Raw genomic sequence first — 21,709 nt, forward strand, 5'->3', positions numbered from 1 at the left:
GGTGTAAAATCACTCAGGGTCTAGTCTTCTGAAAATGGGATATATGATAAATATGATGACTTATTCTTCAATTTGATTTTTATCCTTTAGTATAATATCGGTATCTGTTTAATACGCTTACTTACCTTGAGCTCACAGTCTTCATTGACAGCGATATTGCTTGGCTTGAGATCCTGTGAACAGAAAATCAGTAATTTATTTTAATATGACAAACTCTCATCAGTTATTTGGACTGAACTGAAACTTACTATCTTATGGTCAAGAGAAAACTGATTAACATTTTCATTTCCCCAAATGTCATTGCTTGTAAACGAAAAATTAATTAGATGTGAATATATAGTCTCACATTTTTTTTTTTAATTCACAGTTTACTCATTATTTGTCTTCTAAATTGGTCCCTTCATTTATATAATCTGAATACTCTATACCCAGGGTAACATGAAACATTTGTATAAACTTTCCTGTTCTAGTGGTTGCTATATGAAATCACAAATATAAATACAAGAGGCCCAAAGCACTTTTTTCAATTATCAGAGTAGGCTAGGTTTATTTATGTCAACAAATTTTCTTCTCCTTCATTCCAGCAATCAATTAGCCTAATATCAGGTCTCTTTGCTATCGAGAAATAATAGAATTTAGCCTATTTGACCCATGTGACCTTGAATGAAGGTCCAGGTGGTTCATTTGAACAAACTTGGCAGCCATTCATCCCAGCATAACACATGAATAATATCAGGTCTGTAGGCCTCTTGGATTTTGAGAAGAAGTTGTTTAAAGGAAAAAGTTGACGCCGGATGGATGGATGGACACCGCACCACGGCATAAGCTCATTTGCCCTTCAGGCAGGTGAGCTAAAAAGTACAATGAATATTATTGTATGTATGTACTATTTAATATATATCTGTTACATGGGCAAAAATTTGAAAACTCCAAACCACAAAAGAAAGTACACACAAACATTTTATGTTATAGAGTATGAATTGACATGAATATTTATCAAAAGTTAACATCAGAAAATGACACTAAATGATTGTTTTATCAGTAGTGAAAATGTTCGTTCAATTAAGCATGCTGTGTATTGCTGAAGCAATACATTTCCCCTACTGACCCCTTCTAAAAATAGTAATAGTGTCCTTGAGTTGACCCAAAAACCCTGAAACTTGAACTTAATCTGTAGCTTCTCATACTGAAGTTACATACCAACTTTTACCAACATACTTTGAAGCACCGCTGAGAAAAAAAATGGAAAACTGAGTTGACGGACGGACAGTCGGACGGGGAGGAAATCTCTAGTCCCCCAGGTTTCGCTGGTAAGGGACTTTTAATTAACTGTATGATCCCTGTTGACATGTGAGTAGGTAGCAGATCTTTGACAGTCTAACCTTTGGCACTTACCCTATGAATAATCCCAGCTGAATGTATGTACTGAAATTAGACATGTAAATTTATTTCAACATTTCTATATTGTGAAATATCAATTGTTTATTTACTGACTAGGTCTATTTACATGTTAATTGTTCAAAAATGTCAATCTAAATTCACAAAGCTTATACATTAAATCTGACTAATTATCATTTTGTAATTTTTGCATAAATTGCCAACAAAATAATTTCACAATGCATATATTCAATTTGAAATTGAAATGAATTCCGATTTCAACTTTATCATTGCAGTCAATGCAAGGGTGAAAATGCTACATTCTTGAAATACTGAAATAGCTTTTTTGTCATAATATCATATAATTTGTAGGTTGGGGGATATTTCAAAACACTGAATTAAGTATAAAACTTTAAACTCTCATGTATATGAATGAATTATCAAATGGAATCTTAAAAAAGTTGTTTTTGCTACCCAATCATAATATGAAATTGATTGAAGGTCATATAGATGTGTACCTTGAGCCCGCGAAGGATCTGGTAGACGAGGAACTGGACGTGATCATCACTAAGTCTCTGTGTCTTGATTATGTTGTTAAGGTCAGCGCCCATCAAGTGAGTTACCAGGTAGCTGTTATAAACAAGGGGTCATGACCTGTTTACAGTAACACTTACTGATTCTGTACACCTAATAAACACTTTACATTAACACAAACTGATACTGTCTCACAGCTTGTACTTGAAACTCATCTGTGTAGGAAGGTGTTTCACCTGGCTGTAATGCCAAAAATAAATCAAGATTTACAGGTCCAAAAAGCAATGATATTTTTCTTCTGTAAGTCATTCAAAAACTTCAAGAGTTTTATGTGGCTAATTCATTCACACAACTAGCCCGAGTTTCCTCTGGCCCTAGGCCCTGACACCAGGCCTCACCAGATATCTATATATCTATCAGAATATCTTGTGTCAATGTCGGGGCCAGTGGAATCCAATTGTTCTCAATTTATCCTTAGGTTTTTTACCGTAACATATTCATCATTCCATACACACTGGCATTATTTCAACTTCGATCCTAAATATTGCTGGTCATAAAAACAATATTTTGAATTGATACGTACCTTCAAGATAACAACGATAAATAAAAGTCTACAGCCAATAAAAATTTAGATCATTTGTGCTAACAGCATCCAGACTGAGAATTTTACCAAAAAAAAATTATGTTTGTCTATTCATACTTTCACATAGATTATCAAAAATGTTTCGTTTAAAGAATTTTTTGCTTTTTTAAATCACACATGCATAGTTTATATCATTATCTTCTGCAGTATATTACTTCAGTCAAAAAATAAAAATGTACATTATTGTCTAAAGGAAACTGGATGGGGTTATATATACGTATATATTGTTTAATTTAGTCTCAATTTTTTACCCATAAAAATTGTCATGCGAAATGTGAGCTGTGTAATATTGAGCATGTAAGAATAAACAGTCCATTTTGTAGACAGTAATATGATCCTCTTCAGCTAAGAGGTATAGTACACTGAAACTGAGACTATCACCACAAGTATGTCACTACTTCCTTATTAATTAGAGACTTCCTTGTAGACAACGACCATATATAGATAATCACTGGTCTAGTGCACATCTTCTGTGTGTACAACTCACGATGGTATGTATACTAGCTGTAGCTCATCAGGTAACCTTTGTTTACCATGCCTATACAGCTAGTACTTATATAGCTACTTTATATCATATATATGCATTGCCCATCATTTATCAGATGATATGCATTAAAAAGACTGTTTACTTCATTTAATATACAATTAAATATCATAAATGTGCATATGAAAACAACATTTGCATTATCGAATGCAAAGGAAAAATTGAATCGCAGTGTGCAAGATAAATGATAATTAAACTGTTAACACTTGTGATGACTGGTCCTTCAGAAACAAATCCCCAGCCTTTCTACCGCTACAATGTACACACTATCTTGTTCATCACAAGTGTTCTTTTTCAGATGTAAATCTCATAGTACCTTTAATTTTAAATCTATACTGATGTATTATCTCTGAAATCTTTATTTACTGGTGAAGTATCTCTGAAATCTGTACTGATGTGGTATCTCTGAAATCTGTGTATTATATACTGATGTAGTATCTCTGAAATCTGTGTATTATATACTGATGTAGTATCTCTGTAATCTGTGTATTATATACTGATGTAGTATCTCTGAAATCTGTGTATTATATACTGATGTAGTATCTCTGTAATCTGTGTATTATATACTGATGTAGTATCTCTGTAATCTGTGTATTATACACTGATGTAGTATCTCTGAAATCTGTGTATTATATACTGATGTAGTATCTCTGTAATCTGTGTATTATATACTGATGTAGTATCTCTGAAATCTGTGTATTATATACTGATGTAGTATCTCTGAAATCTGTGTATTATATACTGATGTAGTATCTCTGTAATCTGTGTATTATATACTGATGTAGTATCTCTGTAATCTGTGTATTATATACTGATGTAGTATCTCTGTAATCTGTGTATTATATACTGATGTAGTATCTCTGAAATCTGTGTATTATATACTGATGTACAGTACGAGGAGGGTGATTTGGTACTCAAACGCTCACAGAGCGTTGATCCGCGCAGCCATCCGCTCAGAATTTGAGCGGGTTTGCAGCGGGATTTGGGCGGGCCTCGAGCGGGGTGGCAGCGGGTTCGTGCGCGGGCTCGAGCGGGCTTCCAGTGGGTCTGCTACGTGTCCGCTCAAACCCGCTCGAGCGGACTTGTAGCGGACCCGCTCGAGCGGATTGTAGCGGACCCGCTCGAGCGGACTTGTAGCGGGCCCGCTCGAGCGGACTAGTAGCGGACCCGCTCGAGCGGACTTGTAGCGGACCCGCTCGAGCGGACTTGTAGCGGACCCGCTCGAGCGGACTTGTAGCGGACCCGCTCAATCAGTGATGACGGTAGACTTTCAACAACATGTATATGTTTTTTAGTTGTGAAGTCCATCGTAAGTATTAATTAGAAAATGTATCTCAACTATGAGATACAAATTCATATGTGTAATGTATTACTTTAATACTCACGACCGCTTAGTTATAAGTTGAATGATATTCGCACTAATGTACAGTATAACAGTGTACTTGATGTTAGCCCACTTTAATAAAAACTATTTGTAGGGAAATAATTTAGTTATTACAGTTTGGATAGATCTTTTCATGTATATACCAGTAATATTGGGTATAGCCGTCATTTAGTGTACGGGGCTGAATAAATACTTGTAAATGTATCATTTGACTGCTAATAGATCACGCCTCCTTTAGGTAGACTGCATTGGATTGTATTTATCTCTGAGGAGTGTAACGATTTGTGATAAATGAATCTGTCTACAAAATTGTGTTCCGTCACTTTCATTAGATAATTTTTCTGCCTATATTGATATTTACTCTATCAAAATATCTAACGAACGTACTGTTTGTACATATCGCATAATTTGGTTTGTCTATATTTGCTTATGAATTTTTCCTTAATTTCTTCATAACCTTGTTTTGATCAACCGTGTTGGTTTAACAGATTACTTTGAATTTCAACGTCATATTATTTTTTTTTTAAATCCGTTTTCATTCATTGAAAGAATTCAAAGTTTGATTTAAGTATTAATTTTTGATGATATTTTAGGAAGTTCATGAATGATGACAGTGCCACGGAAACTGGGGTATTGATGTTACTTTTAATACTTTACCAACGTATAGCTTTTTAAGCATGACATTTTACATAAAGAATATCTGGATAAAAATGTATATCTTTCTCATAAGAGTGAGTGATTAAAAACAGCTAAATGCATATTATTCAGCAAAACTAATATGAAAGGATGTTGACCCGGCAGGATACATTTCGATATCATGAATAAACCACAATCTATAATTTTGTTCTGAAATATGTGGGGGGAAATGTGCTTTAAAGCTCTATTGGCAGAATTATTTATCGGAAATCACACAGCATTTGAAGATATTCTAGATCTTAATGACATGTACTTGTACATGTATAAAATGTACAATTTTGTTAATATGCTGTTCGAAATTACCGATTATTGTTTCTGTATTTATTTTCATTGACAATTATATGTTTGTACATTGAACATAATCACCAAGTTTGTTAAAAATATACGGTACATGGACATGTTTTTAAAAGTTAATTGAAAGCTTCAATATCTTATAATTCCTGCGAATATCCCGTCTACCAAGCGAGGGTTGTCCCACGCGCCGGTTATGTACATCTTGTACATGAACTGTACAGGTTTATCCATATTTTTAATTTCGACACATTTGATTCATTTTTTTTTTATTCGCTTTAGGCCATACAGCCTATTAGTATAGGCGAGACGTTAAAGTCAAAATGATTGGACATCAGGCAAAACTTATATAAATCCATATCGAGATACACTTATGTAATCTTCATTCTACTTTAAAGTGTACCCTGAACGAAAAATTCTATTTTAATATGTTATTGGTATTGATTAATAAACAAGAATGCAGAAAACCGCATCAAAATCGGCCGACCCATTTCCGAGTAATTGTGATTTTTCTCAAAAACACACCTGAAACCCAATGCCGAATACCTCGTTTTGGTGACCTCTGACCTGTGACGTCACAGGTTGAACACGATCGGAGCCGCCATATAGGAAATATATAGAAACAAACGTGAACACGTGCCTGTAATTAATGCGAATAAGACAACAAAAAGGAAAGTGCTGAATAAACTCTCTGAGTTATATTTGTGAATTAGTTAATAACAAGTGCTACCGAAACCAGGGACATATAATTTTCTTTTTAAACGGTGCCATATATAACATGTAGCATCTCACTAATTTTCTCTCATAACGAGCCATACACAACATGTAACATCTTACTAATTTTCTATCATAACGGGCCAAATACAACATGCATCATCTTACCTATTTTCTATTATAACAGGTCGTATATAACATGTATATTAAAATATTTTATTTATATTTTTTATTTTAACGGGTCGTTGTAACATGTATGACATTTGAATAACCGGCCGTTTATAATGACTTACATCATATAGCCTTTATTATGGGGGCATGACAGGTTTGTCACATACAAATGTACCAGTATTGATTTCGGTTATAATACTTCTAGTAACACAAGTTAAAAATTCAATTCATTCAAGATGTGAAATAAATGCTAATCATTTTGGAGTTTTTTATTAGCCAAAAGAGAAATTATACCGTTATTTGGGATTTTTGTCCATGAAAGATCAGTAACTCCCAGACAAGATTCATAGAGTAAATTTCAACATCATGGATATATATATGAATGAGGTAATTTAGGTTAATTATTCTATAGACAAACCTTTGAGATATGATTTTTTTTTCGTTTGTATGGAAAACGAAACTCACTGAATTCCAAAAATAATGTGTTTGATTTCAACAACTTGAAAATGTATTCCCTATAGTATAAACGCAATTCTTAATAAAATTCAAGCTCGATTTATGTACAAACAACCTGTAAAAGCATGCCTTCGGAACTCCTTTGAAGTGCACAGAAACCAAACGCGTGAACTCACAAGCAATTATCGGCGTGTGCCGATTAGAACACCAGAAATCACGGACACCTGTGGTGCAGTGACAGGTGTGACGAGCTTGTGGACCGTAATTTCACACCTGGTAATGGTTTAGCGGTATACTAACCAATTAAAACTTGAGAATTCGTAATTCTCCGAACATGTTTATACATCTTTTAAAAGTCCTTTTTTAAGACTTGCGACACGAATTGAAAGCAAAACCACAAGGGTCTCGATCACTTCATGATAATGACACAATTACAAAAATAATAGCAAAAAATACATAAAATTTGGAGGAAAAAAAATCATACACGAAAATCATTACGAATTTATAAGTTTTAGTATTAATTATGATTAGTCTCGATGAAATAAATTGTTTGTGTTTTATCATTAAAAACGGAGCTAAAATAATGGTTTTGATAAGTACCTATGCTTTATACCTGTACAGAAAGTATCAATTATATTATAATTGTTGCGACTCACTTTTATATAATTTCACTGACAACGATCGTATATAAATTATGTCTTTCTCAAGCATTTAATCGTCTTTGATCCCTGAGACCGCGACATGTAAAATAAGGGATAAAATCTGTATATGTAGAAGTTTGTTGTAGACTTTAACACTGGTATTCATACGGGAGAGAGATTTAGTATATTGTAGATGATGATGATTATAATATATTACTTTCTAAATTAAGTGTCCTTCATGACTAAAGCGGGTTTTGTATAGAATATAACGCTTGGATTTACTGTACGTGTGTTCGTCTTTTCTCACAAACCAGAGTATCCAGAACTGTTGTATTGTTGGTATGTTTATTTGAATATTAATTTGCGAATGAAATGGCACATTATTTTAGTTAAAAATGTTGATGCTGTGTTGCTTTCTTTGGTAACGAGTAAGAAATGGTAAACACATAACTAATATACATTTATTGGTGATTGACCGATTATTACACCAGTCTGTGGACGCAACAAGCAGAAGCATGTTTTACTAAGGTGCTTTCACAATTAATCTATTTTATGGTAAATTAGAACGAATTTTGTTAGAATGTGTACGTTTTCTAATATAAAACATGGTGTTTTGTAAAAAGCAGTTTGAAATTGAAAAAAATCCTTTGTGAAATGTCAAGGAAATATATATCATTTAGCAGATAAAACTTCAACATTTAAGATTTGTATTACTTCCTGACAGACTTGAGGGTGTGTAACAAGCAGTCAAACAAGTGTACAACAATGTTACAATTATAACATAATCGCTCCACTGGAAAAATTGTATTAGGAGCGTTTTGGTTATTTCGATCCATCGCGTAGTAGCGCGAAATTTGTGCCTTCCTCAGAACGTGAAAGTGTCCGTTTTCCGATATAAAATAAAAAAAAATTTCTAAACGTCAGACCGATTTGAAGTTAAGAACAACAATGTATGAAATGTCAAAGAAAATAGAGCATTCAACAGATAAAACTTCATTTCACTAGAAAACACAGAGTATCCTAGACAGTTTGGGTTTCTCTGACCAAGTATTTTGTATTTTGATCATTGACCTTTATTTGAAGACAAAGAGGTATGGCGCATATTGATCTGTTTTGACCTAACGGTGACCGTTTTAAAAATCAAAAAAATAAATGTTAAAAACCGAGTTTTTGAATACAAACCTTACATCTCTATCATGTAAACATTCTTATTTGCAAAAAAAAAATGTTCGTTTAATGCAATGGATATTTCATTAAATGGCCGTAAATTTGCATCAGCGAGCTATTTGCAACTTTCTAATTCCTATTTAACATGTCGATTAAACTTTATTTCATATGGTGTTGTTTGACTACATAATCCGTTCACAACACACAGCGCGCCAATGGACCATGACGATCTATTTTGGTACTGAGGGAATCACTGGAGTCACGTGATATTTCACCTGTATTTTTAGCCCAGACTATCGCTGTACGTGGCCTAGGTCAGGATAAGCGGAAAAGGACCATACCTCTTTCCCTCTCATAATATCAAACTATACACAGTTTTATTAAATTATACCAAACCAGAAATCAAACGTGTGACTTGCGTTTAATTTCTGTCTATTTCGCCACAAAATAGGCCTTTAATCCCAGTGTATGGAACGCCATACATGTGGCTGCCTAAAGACTTAAGGTTTTATATCATCATTTTATATCATCACGTTATAGTATTATGTCGCCATGATGATATAACATAGTGACATGATGATATAAGACCTTTGGTCATAAGGCAGCTATGGCGTTCCATACCAGTGTATTTCGAAACGCTACGAGGCATTGCATACAATATGGCGTCGAATTCTGTGTCATCTGGTTATAAAAACGAGGCACCCCGGTACTTCTTGGCGTGCGTGATATTTTGTAAGATATAGACGTCTAGTACACGTATATAAGTCATTCATATTTTGTATGCTTCATAGCTTGTAGATATATACATGTATGAATAGTGTACAATTGTACACGTGTTACTCATTTTCCTTCGCCATGAGCTACATCATTTACAGTACCCTACTCTCGTAACAAACATACATACCTTTCCTGCTTTACTGCGAATCGCAGGAAATTTCCAGTAAGATGTATCGCAGTGTCACAGGTGAGGTTATACATGTACATATGCGCTTATTACAGTGGCTCCGATTACAAGTTAATGTGCTCAGCCTTCTCATTCGACCAGCACTGCCCCACTGCGCTATCGTTCAAATTAAATCGTTTGTTAGATTTTTAGCTTTCTCAGACCGGAGATGTATATATTTATATATATATATATGTGTGTGTACATATCGCGGGAAAAAAACAATAACAAAAACATTCACGACACAGCACGCGCTGCCGCCACATCGTAATAATCCGCAATGTTATTTTGTCAAACCTTTAAGTTATATTATTTATTTATTTACTTTTAGCATCTGTACACCACCTAAGATGTTTCCTAATTAAGCACAACAGGCCCTCGGCGAATTACATATCGGCCGAGGGGGATCGTTTTTACAACATTACGATTTTTTTTTTACCTTCTATATTTGTGTAACTGTTCCGTGTTCTATGTCTATATGTGATCGTATGTGATTTACCTGTGTCTTGATAAAGGAGCAGATTGCCTCGAAAATTCGACAATTTACTTGTCTGTACTGTCGTTATTACTACTTGACATATATATGTACATGTATATGCAAGTCTCTGCTCAGACGTATATATGTGTGTTACAACGTGTAAGTTTATGCAATGTTGTTGTCTTCATACATTTGTATGTTATTCCCTTCAGCCGAAAGTAATCAAATGAATTGATTAGAATTGATCAAGCATCACCTTAAAAGCAAATCTTACACATGGCAGAAACACAGCAAATGTTACCCACTCTCTACTAGGGAAGCGACAAGAGAAGCTGGATCGCTGGATGAGCGGATTTGCTGGCCTGCCGGAGCGGGATCGCCTCGTGAGCGGGTTCGCGGGCTGAGCGGGGTTGCCTCGTGAGCGGGTTTGCGTCGTGAGCGGGTTTGTGGCCCGCCGGAGCGGGGTCGCTGGCTGAGCGGTTTTGCTAATCCGCCAGAGCGGGATCGCCTCGTGAGCGGGTTTGCAGGCCTGCCGGATCTTTATCGCTGGCTGAGCGGGTTGCTTCCTTGTCAGAGCGGAATCGCTGCGTGAGCGGGATCGCAGCGACATCGCTTGCGCGGGATTAGAGCGGGTTTGCAGCGGGGTTTAATCCCCAACGCTCGCGCAGCGCAAACGCTCTGTGAGCGTTTGAGTACCAAATCACCCTCCTCGTACTGTAGAATCTCTGTAATCTGTGTATTATATACTGATGTAGTATCTCTGAAATCTGTGTATTATATACTGATGTAGTATCTCTGTAATCTGTGTATTATATACTGATGTAGTATCTCTGTAATCTGTGTATTATATACTGATGTAGAATCTCTGAAATCTGTGTATTATATACTGATGTAGTATCTCTGAAATCTGTGTATTATATACTGATGTAGTATCTCTGTAATCTGTGTATTATATACTGATGTAGTATCTCTGTAATCTGTGTATTATATACTGATGTAGTATCTCTGAAATCTGTGTATTATATACTGATGTAGAATCTCTGTAATCTGTGTATTATATACTGATGTAGTATCTCTGAAATCTGTACTGATGTATTATCTCTGAAATCTGTGTATTATATACTGATGTAGTATCTCTGAAATCTGTGTATTATATACTGATGTAGTATCTCTGAAATCTGTGTATTATATACTGATGTAGTATCTCTGAAATCTGTGTATTATATACTGATGTAGCATCTCTGAAATCTGTACTGATGTATTATCTCTGAAATCTGTACTGATGTAGTAACTCTGAAATCTGTGTATTATATACTGATGTATTATCTCTGAAATCTGTGTATTATATATACTGATGTAGACTATAGTGATGTAGTATCTCTGAAATCTGTGTATTATATACTGATGTAGTATCTCTGAAATCTGTGTATTATATACTGATGTAGCATCTCTGAAATCTGTACTGATGTATTATCTCTGAAATCTGTACTGATGTAGTAACTCTGAAATCTGTGTATTATATACTGATGTATTATCTCTGAAATCTGTGTATTATATACTGATGTATTATCTCTGAAACCTGTGTATTATATACTGATGTAGTATCTCTGAAATCTGTACTGATGTATTATCTCTGAAATCTGTACTGATGTAGTATCTCTGAAATCTGTGTATTATATACTGATGTAGTATCTCTGAAATCTGTACTGATGTATTATCTCTGAAATCTGTACTGATGTAGTATCTCTGAAATCTGTGTATTATATACTGATGTAGTATCTCTGAAATCTGTACTGATGTAGTAACTCTGAAATCTGTGTATTATATACTAATGTAGTAACTCTGAAATCTGTGTATTATATACTAATGTAGTAACTCTGAAATCTGTGTATTATATACTGATGTAGTATCTCTGAAATCTGTGTATTATATACTGATGTAGTATCTCTGAAATCTGTGTATTATATACTGATGTAGTAACTCTGTAATCTGTGTATTATATACTGATGTAGTAACTCTGAAATCTGTGTATTATATACTGATGTAGTATCTCTGAAATCTGTGTATTATATACTGATGTAGTATCTCTGTAATCTGTGTATTATATACTGATGTAGTATCTCTGTAATCTGTGTATTATATACTGATGTAGTAACTCTGTAATCTGTGTATTATATACTGATGTAGTATCTCTGTAATCTGTGTATTATATACTGATGTAGTATCTCTGTAATCTGTGTATTATATACTGATGTAGTATCTCTGTAATCTGTGTATTATATACTGATGTAGTATCTCTGAAATCTGTGTATTATATACTGATGTAGTAACTCTGTAATCTGTGTATTATATACTGATGTAGTATCTCTGTAATCTGTGTATTATATACTGATGTAGTATCTCTGAAATCTGTTTAAACTGGTGAACATGTGGTGTCTCTTTTAAAATTTTACCAATTGAAGGTTGTCATTTCATAAATAATATTTAAATAAAGTCAAACTCACTGAATGTTACATCAGTGAGGCACACAAATTCTGCCTGATGTATACATGCTCATTCAAGTGTGATTGTACAATATTTTGCATATGGATGTGCACACAATGGGCGATTGAAGAGAAATGTATGTGATAGCTACATCATGATTGGTATCAATTTAAGATTGTTTAAGAAATAATTAACGATGATTCGTGTATTGTTGCAGGATATATAACGAGGAAGAGGATATTTTGCAATTAAATTAATAACGAAGGCCGGAGGCCTGAGTTATCAATAAAATTGCAAAATATCCGAGTCTGAGTTGTATATCCTGCAACAATACACGAGTCAAAGTTGATTATTTCTATTCTACCATGTACTGTTTAGTTCTGAGATCTACCTCTTCCTAATAGAAAAACGACAAAGAAACCCTGGAAAATGTGTCGCTACATGGCTGTTACAATTCACAAGAAACGATAAGGCACGCGCAATATTCAAAAGCTGACATCAATCCCAAGCCAGTTGACGGCTACGTTACGAGAACTTTCGGGGATGTCGGCCAGCAATTCCTGTAGAAATGCTCTCCAAAGGTTGCCTGTGGAAATTGACCTTACAACATATTGTTTAGCAAAGTCTGTTCTGGGTCGATAGAAATTAACAATCTGGTAAATTTCCCCGTTGTAAAATAGACGGTCTCCGATGTTCAAAGATGTTCAAACGTTTTGGCACCGCCATGTTTGTTTATATATATAATTACAAATGCATGATTTTGGAGGGGGAAAATTGTAACAGCCGTGACTCACGAGCGTGTATTATTGACACGAGAGTGGATTACTGGCAAATAATACACAGTTTTAAACCAATCAAAACTGGCATTGCATAGCAAATGTGGTAGAATTAAGAATAATATTAAATTTAGATCACTTGGAATAATTTTGACAATCAGATCATATAAAATTATATCGTTTCAGTAATATCTTACATGAAACCAGATATAACCTGATCTAATGTTGGAATTTGTTTTAGAATGAAAATAAACATCAATTTTTTTTCTCAATAAGATCTCAGCTGCAGTTTGTGAATTATGACAGCTCTGGATCTGTATTTCATGTTTAATTCAAGCGTAAACAAAAAACATCAAAACCCACGGCAGAATTACATAATACAACGTACATAACGCTGAATTAGCCGACTGTGTGATCAGTACCAAATGAAGATTGTCATTACATGATTACCTACTGAAGATATCATTTAATTTTAAAATAAAGGTAAACACTACCTGGGTACTCTACCTTATATAGCTAAAGTGAAGATATACCTGGTGTAATATTCTGGACGTTAACTACCGTCCAATTGGCTGGATTTATAGTAATTTATAAGGAATTATGAAAAAAAACATGTTTTATACTTACACATCGTCAAAGTCTGCCAAAGAGGTCTGTGGTGTGAAAACATCCAACAGTCCAATGATCTGATCAACAAAAAGAGAATCCTTTGTTAATTATCAATAACTTCACACAAGTACCCGGTAAGTGATAGAGATCTGATTAAACTTGAAGGTTATAACAGATGCTGCCATTGATCGATATAAGCAGCAAAGCTCAGTAATGTACAGGGGAACGAAGGGTTCGCTTGCATTTGGTCACAAAGTTCTAAAAGGGCTATAATTACATTAACACTTCTTATTTTGAATGGAGACTAGATTTAAACATAGGTTTATGAATAAAACTTCTTTACTGTTATTAATTTTCTTTAATGTTATCATTTATTAAGTCATGACAGGTCAACAAAATAAGTAACTTGTAGTTCTAAAGTTTTATTCTATCAAAAATTGAAAAGGAGATACTGGCTTATGTACTGTACTTTCAAACTTCCTGGGCTTGAAAATTGAACATATGCAGGTCATCATATCACCCCAACTTTACTAGATGTTATTAGTTGGCTAGTACATGTATATATGATGTGATTTCCTCATTCCTATAAATTTACATAATAAGTAATTCTACTTGTTATTTACATTAAAATATGGGTACTGACCAAGCTCTAAAAATATCTTGTTTGAGCCATTTCAACATAGTATAAATAAACCCGCTGGATTACCCCAGCATTAATTAAGAAACTGTGACCCCTTTCGATCAGGATTTGGCCAACTACCATTATTACAAGACAGGATTTGTTACATGGAAGTATTATTAGCAGCTGCGGGCAGTCAGAGACCTATATAGGCCTTCTTTACATACCGTTATAAGTTACTAATACATGTAGTATAATATATATAGCACTGTCACAGATCATAGGCCTGTTGACATAAGTTACTATACATGTAGTATAAATATACATATGTATATATATAAACATGTAGGAAGGAGTTAAAAGGTCAATGCCACATGTACATGTATGTGACTAATCATTTTTTTATCAACTATTATGTGCAGTACCTGATGGTGATTGGCACCTATAGCTATGACAATGAAAATAAACAACTTTGAAGGATATTAAACTTATAAGTGTAATAGCTGGACTCATCTGAAAAAGTATCAGTGGATTCTTCTTTTTTTATTGAAATAAGCTTAAGTCAATCACTTAAAACTCAAACAATGTCATTATAAGCTTCAATATGAAGATATTTACAGCACAACAGTGTTTAAAGCCTCATTATACTATAGAAGTGTACAGTATATACATGTACAAACAAGGAATAATTTAATTTTTCAACAAAGAAACAAAAATCTGTTAAAAAAGAAAGAATTACAAAAATCCAATTAAGTAGTGATCATTAGCCCACAGCAAGCTTTGGAGAAGCTTTAAAATTTGAACATGTACGTATAATTGTATAAATTCTAGCATATAGACAAGCTTATTCCAAGTGTTTCCAAGGTTTGTAGGTATTTTCTTGAGTAATTAACATATGGAATAGGTCCTTCTTTATACAAGAATAATGAGTATATGTCTTGAGATTAGAAAAACAATAAGAGGCCCATGGGCCTTAATGGTTACACGAGTTCTGAAATATGTATTGATAGTTGATCTTATTTGTTTCTAAATTAAAAATTTAACACATTTGACCATTGTGGCCTTGAAGACAAACTTGTCAGTCTGTTATCATGAAAGCATGCCACTTTACCAGGATCATGACCATTGTATGGGGCTTTGAACAAACTTTGTAGCCCTTTATCCCAGTATTGGCCCAATATCATGGCTCGGTATCTGGGTCTATTCGTTCATGATCAGTTGTTTAAAGATTTTAAGCCATTTCATCCCTGTGACCTTGACAGTAAGTCAATGTCATTCATTTGAACAATATTTGTAAATCTTTAATTTAGGCAGGTGAGCTAATAATATAAATAAAACAAGATCATATCTGCCTGTCTGCCACATACACTCACTGATAACTACTGACAGATAAATGTATATATTATTATATATGTTTTATCCATCAATATGATTGCTGTATATAATTATATGTCAATAATATGATTCATGTGAGTTTGTTCCACACCTGATTGGACTACTTTCAACTTGTCTGAAGTCTGGCCTGAATGTACTTGAGTTATATTTCCATACATGTTTTTTAAGTGAAAATGAACTCTGATTAACATAAAAAGCCTGAAACTATTTTGCAAGGGCTCATAATTAGTAGTTTCATGGTAGAAAATACACCCATATCAATGAATGGATATTTTCCTGCCCGATGTAGCAGTTCACTTCACTCGGGGTCACTTGTACCAAAGGAGGTAAACAAAACAGAAATTTGTTTGTTTTGAATGCTGTCAACTTGTAGAAAATTATTGCAGTATAAATAGAATACGTGGCTAGTATATGTTACAAGACAAGATTTATTTTGGTGCTCAACACAGAAGATGATGAGGCAAAGCTTATACTATATAAATATTAAGCCTTGGCTTTCCTAAGTCTCGCACCAAAATAAACCATGTATTGTAACATATATACTAGTCATAACTTTTTAAAATTATATCCTCTACATTAGCTGTTAGCATGGACATTTAAAAAAAAATTCTCCTAGCTAAAGGTTTGTGTTGTAAACTTATCACAAAGTACAGCAGTATTTATAAAAACTTCACAATTCAAGATGTTATTTACTAATTATAACAACTACATATACCTATATATATTCTATATACGCTTTTTTTCAAATATTTTCAAATCTAGATTTTCTTTAATAATTATGTAAGAAGACATTATGTTCATAAATGTAAGGATCATGTATTTTATTGATTAGTAATTATATAACAAAAAAATAAGTAAATTAAAGATTACCGTTTACACGTATAACACTTTTAATACCAGATCGGATAAGAACTTAATGTGTAGTGCCTGTGTATTTTTTTTTGTTAATACATGTAAGTACATTATCTATTTCTCAGAATAGATGTCAAGTGCAACAAGCTAATAATCAGTTGAATTTACATGGAACCAACCTAATAACCTAAACTAAAGTAACGGTGTTGGCTCTACTCCTGGATCGATGTTGTTATTAATTTCTCTTACTATACTTATATAATAATTAATTAAATCTTTTAAACAGATAACTGTTGGTGACTCCTGTATGTATTAGCAAGTACATAATTCAAATGTTGCATATGTATGATGTATTACATTGAAATTGTACAATATTACACAAGCTGGGGTTAACCAGAAGTATGCTTTCATATATATTTTCATATTACAGTGTGTATATATATATAAATTATATATACTGTATTAGAACACTGATTATGTTAGTCATCATTTCTAGACTACATATATAATTAATCTGAATATAGATGGATACATCATCTATATAACTGTCATGTCTAGGAATTAAGTGATGACTGAAAACCAATACAATAAATCCTTTATCTATACCATAATACATAAATCTTAACTCGAGATGAATATCAATATAATCTTTTTTTCAAATTCCAGCCAAGTAGCTTAGGTTGAACAGTTTTATAAAAGTAGGTCAAATTTAATGCTAAGTATACATGACATAACAGTGTATATATAAATTTAAGTTACAATTATGATTTTTTTTTTTATTTCATTTTAACCATCTTCACCATAATCCAATTCATCAAAATACATTTTCAATTCACAATCAGAATCTGTACAGCTATCCCTTACTACCATACTGGCTGTCGGTTGTCAAACTCGTGACATCACAGCCAGAAAAGTAAGTGATCCAGAACGCTGATGCAGATTGACAGTTGCAAATCACTTACTTCGGGGATTGATATCTCAGTACTTGTTTGACCGATTTTGATGCCATTTCCAACTTGTTTCTTTGGGAACAAATGGAATAAATCTAAACGTGTATCACTTTTTGTTCTGGGTCCATTACACTTTAATCTTTCGAACTTTATATTATGTGGTGACCTTGACTTTGACAAACTTAAAAAAAAAATCAAACTTGGCCACAATACAATATATATATTAATTATTGTATGAGGTAGTGCTTTCATATTTGACATTTGTGTTCCTTGTGACAAAGCTTTTCCATTGGTAATATATTTGCAGAATGTTGTACAATTGGGCCTCTTGCAATTGGTTATTGGAAAAGAAATTGTTTAAAGATTTTAGTCCATTTGACCCCTGTAATCTTAACAAATTGGTCAAGGGTCATTCATTTGAATAAACCATATGCATGTAGCCCTTCACCCAAGCATGCTATAGACCCAATACGTCACCTAGTCCCTGGGCCTCTTGGTTATTAAGAAGAAGTTACTTGAAAATTTTAGCCTATTTGACCCTGTGACCTGGAATGTAGGTTATGGTCATTCATTTGAACAAACTTGATAGCTCTTCATCCGAGCATGCTAAAGACCCAATATCAAGTCCCTTGAATGAAACTCAAGGTCATTCATTTGAACAAACTTGTTAGTCCTTACTCCCAGCATGCTACAGGCCCAATATCACTCCATGGGCCTCTTGGTTATTATCACTCCCTGGGCCTCTTGGTTATTTTATTAAGAAGTTGTTGTCCTTTTGGCAGGTGATCAAGCTCAAAATAAAAAATATTTCCACATTAATTTCCCATAACATCACTCTTAAGACCTCTAATGAATTGGAAAAGAGTTGTTTCCAAACACTGACAAGTTCAAGGGAAACACGTGGAAATTACACATTTCCAACATCCATTCCATATATATATATACAACATTCCTCTTGATACAAGCTCCTTCCACAACACTTCAGCATTAAAATAAACATCTGTGGGTGTGTAAACTTGCCATATAAATAGATCACAATGCAAAGAGAATGAAAACTTTTGTTAAGACATGACAGTTCATTGCGTTGAACTTGTGATGTCACAGGTCTGGGACAGTGAAAGGGGCCGGGTCATTGCTGTATGGCTACGAAATATTGTGATTCTACACCGGTGTTCACACTTTCTACATTTTCTGTTTTAAACTAAACACTGAAAATCATTCCAGATACACTTTAATGCTGTGTTTTTGTTTTTTTTTAGTTTGGTTGTAAATCAAAGTCAGCAGGTCCACAAATGCAGTATCAATGGAAAGTCTTAATTGTTAAATGCAAGGAACACCCTCTGTGTATTTTCTCCAACCCAATAATTGTGCACTAAATGAAAAATTAATATAATAATGGTAATGCTTAGAATACATTTCTACATACAACAAGTATATTTGGAATTAATATATACAGTAACTGTACATGTATATATACAAAATGTTGCATCAAAAATTACTTGTTTAATAATTTTATGACAAGAAACACATTCATCAAACACACATATCATGGGGGCCATATAAATTGCTAAGAACCTGTTTTCAAAATAGTCTGTGCTTTCTGAAAGGTTTTGACATCATTCAAATCATTGCTAACTATATACCGTATTTGACCTAATAAGGGTGCAGGGCACGGGTAATTGACAGTGGGGGTGCCCTTATTAAGATTAGTTATCCTGAAGTTTTATGAAACAGACTATACCTTATAGCAGAATACCCAAGGCTGTGGAAACGGTAAAATTATTTAAATATTCCAGATGAAGATATCTATTCATTATCATTTATTAAGCTTAAACATCACTTGAATATTCCTGTAAACTTGTAAACCATGCCAGCTGATCTTTAGACCAGAGAACGTGTGTTCCACCATTTATGTTCAAATGGAACTCTTTTGTGTTCTATTTACAGACACAGGTGATTTCCCAGATCATATCAGACATCGTTTTCTTTGACCTAATCATTGATTTACAATGTCTTTTACTAGCTTTCTGTTCTGAACAAAAGTTATTTATCAACAAGAATAAAGCCTTTTACTTTATCTTCAAATAAAGACGGTAAGTTATTATTTGTGTTTAGTTTCAGGTGCTCTTTGCACTGACATGTCATCTGTAGGAATAGGTAAAATGTAGCGAAAACTTCCAGTTACTTAAATTGCTTAAGAAAATTGAATACATAAAGTAGCAAAACATTTCACATGAATTATTACTTTTGAACACCATTTTGACACTCAGTCAAAGATTTATTTCCTTGAAAAAAGGTAGGGGCGTCCTTATTAGGGCAGGCACCCTAATAAGGTCAAATATGGTATATTTAATCACACTTTGAATTTGAAACAATTTTTTTCTAATTAGAATAATTTTTGTCACATATGATAATGATTCTAATTTTTTGACATCTGGAACATCAAGAAAAAAAATATGTGCATGCAGAAACGTTAACTATGAGTATTGCATATGAAACCATAACTTTATTCTGAAAACCATAGAAGACTTCTGCTATAAGGGATTAATTTATTTCTTCTCACTTAAAATAATAACTTACATTTTCATGGTTCATGTGTTTTAAGAGCTTCAGCTCTCTGTATGTCCTCTTAGCATGGATTTTTGACTGGAAAGGACGTGCCAATTTCTTGATAGCACATTTTACATTTGTCTTCAAGTTGATAGCCGAACTGAAATGAAAAAAAAAAGATTCTATTACAATTTCAGGAGATTTTCTAAGTATCAATTTATAGAAAAAAGAAATACAATGATCACAAACAATAAATTAAACTAAGACTGGATCTTACATTGATTTCTATTTACTTGGAGTGATCATGCTCTGTAAAAACAAATCAATTTCAACAACTGCCAGTCCTCAATAAAAAACAGAAACAAACTTAATTACCTGTGCATCCAGTACTAGTTGACCCTTGACTTTAGTAATTTCAGAAGTCAAATCACTATTTCTGAGAAATCTGAAGGGTCAAAACATATGTCAAATAGACATGTCCCTTAACTTCAAACCCAAGAGTCAGATCTCAATTTGGGGATTGAGTCAAAAACATACTCTCAAGGGTCTACTGGATGCCCTGTTAATGACACATGCATATTTTCTATAATTGTGCTTATAATGTCTTCAACATCAGCATCCTAGCTACCAATGTCTTCAAATCAAAGCAATGCCAACATGATGGTGATTTTGTTAACTCCTGCATCAACACATGTACACTAAACGTCAGTTTGTTGCTGGTGTCAATTATTTATTGATGATGCTAATTTTTGGGCATTTTGTATACGTGGCTGTGATCATGATCGCTATAATATCCTGACTTTGTACTAGTGTCAGATCAGTTTCTGAAGGTCTTTTAATGTCAAGTCAAAGGAATATTCCCTGTAGAAAAAAATAAAACAAGGTCTTTTAATGTCAAGTCAAAGGAATATTCCCTGTAGAAAAAAATAAAACAATGATTATAATACTGTATATCCATACAAATTCCTGCGTTCTGTTCAATTATAGATGACTTATATGTATTGAATGCTTGTTATAGAGATCCAAGTGATCATATATGTTGAAGAGACAGGAGAAAGTAGTTGCCTAGTCTACAGACATTTTGCTTTAGAAGAAGAAAAAAAAAACATAGCTTAAATTATTAAAACATATAAAAAGAACTACTATTAAGTACCAAGTACCAAGAAAATAGGTGTGTTGAGAAGACTAAGGTCATTTATGTCAGATGCTGTCATTACCAACGTATACAACAGTATTGTTTTCCCCCATTTTATGTACTGTTCAACTGTCTGGAGTAAACCTAGCAACAAAATGTATATAGATATGGTCTTAAAATTACAGAAAAGAGCAGCCAGGATATCATTAAATGTTAGAGATATTCTTACTCCCTCCAAATCCCTTTTTGAAAAATTAAAATGGATGCCAATTGCAGACTTTTACGATTTTAGAAAAATAG

At 33.5% G+C, this 21,709-nt stretch overlaps 1 protein-coding gene across 1 annotated transcript in view; it reads right to left on the minus strand.

The window, feature by feature from the left end:
- LOC117331943 (mitogen-activated protein kinase 14-like) overlaps positions 1–21,709 on the minus strand; it is a 31,272-nt gene that overhangs the window by 5,061 nt on the left and 4,502 nt on the right. The window contains exons 2-6 of the mRNA XM_033890951.1: positions 20,305–20,434; positions 13,927–13,985; positions 1,896–2,007; positions 1,396–1,425; positions 126–173 (exon numbers count right to left, since the gene is read on the minus strand). Coding sequence (XP_033746842.1) covers positions 126–173; positions 1,396–1,425; positions 1,896–2,007; positions 13,927–13,985; positions 20,305–20,434 — 379 coding nt within the window. The remainder of the gene's footprint in view (positions 1–125; positions 174–1,395; positions 1,426–1,895; positions 2,008–13,926; positions 13,986–20,304; positions 20,435–21,709) is intronic.

Source organism: Pecten maximus, chromosome 7, assembly GCF_902652985.1.
Source record: "Pecten maximus chromosome 7, xPecMax1.1, whole genome shotgun sequence".
Classification (NCBI taxonomy): domain Eukaryota; kingdom Metazoa; phylum Mollusca; class Bivalvia; order Pectinida; family Pectinidae; genus Pecten; species Pecten maximus.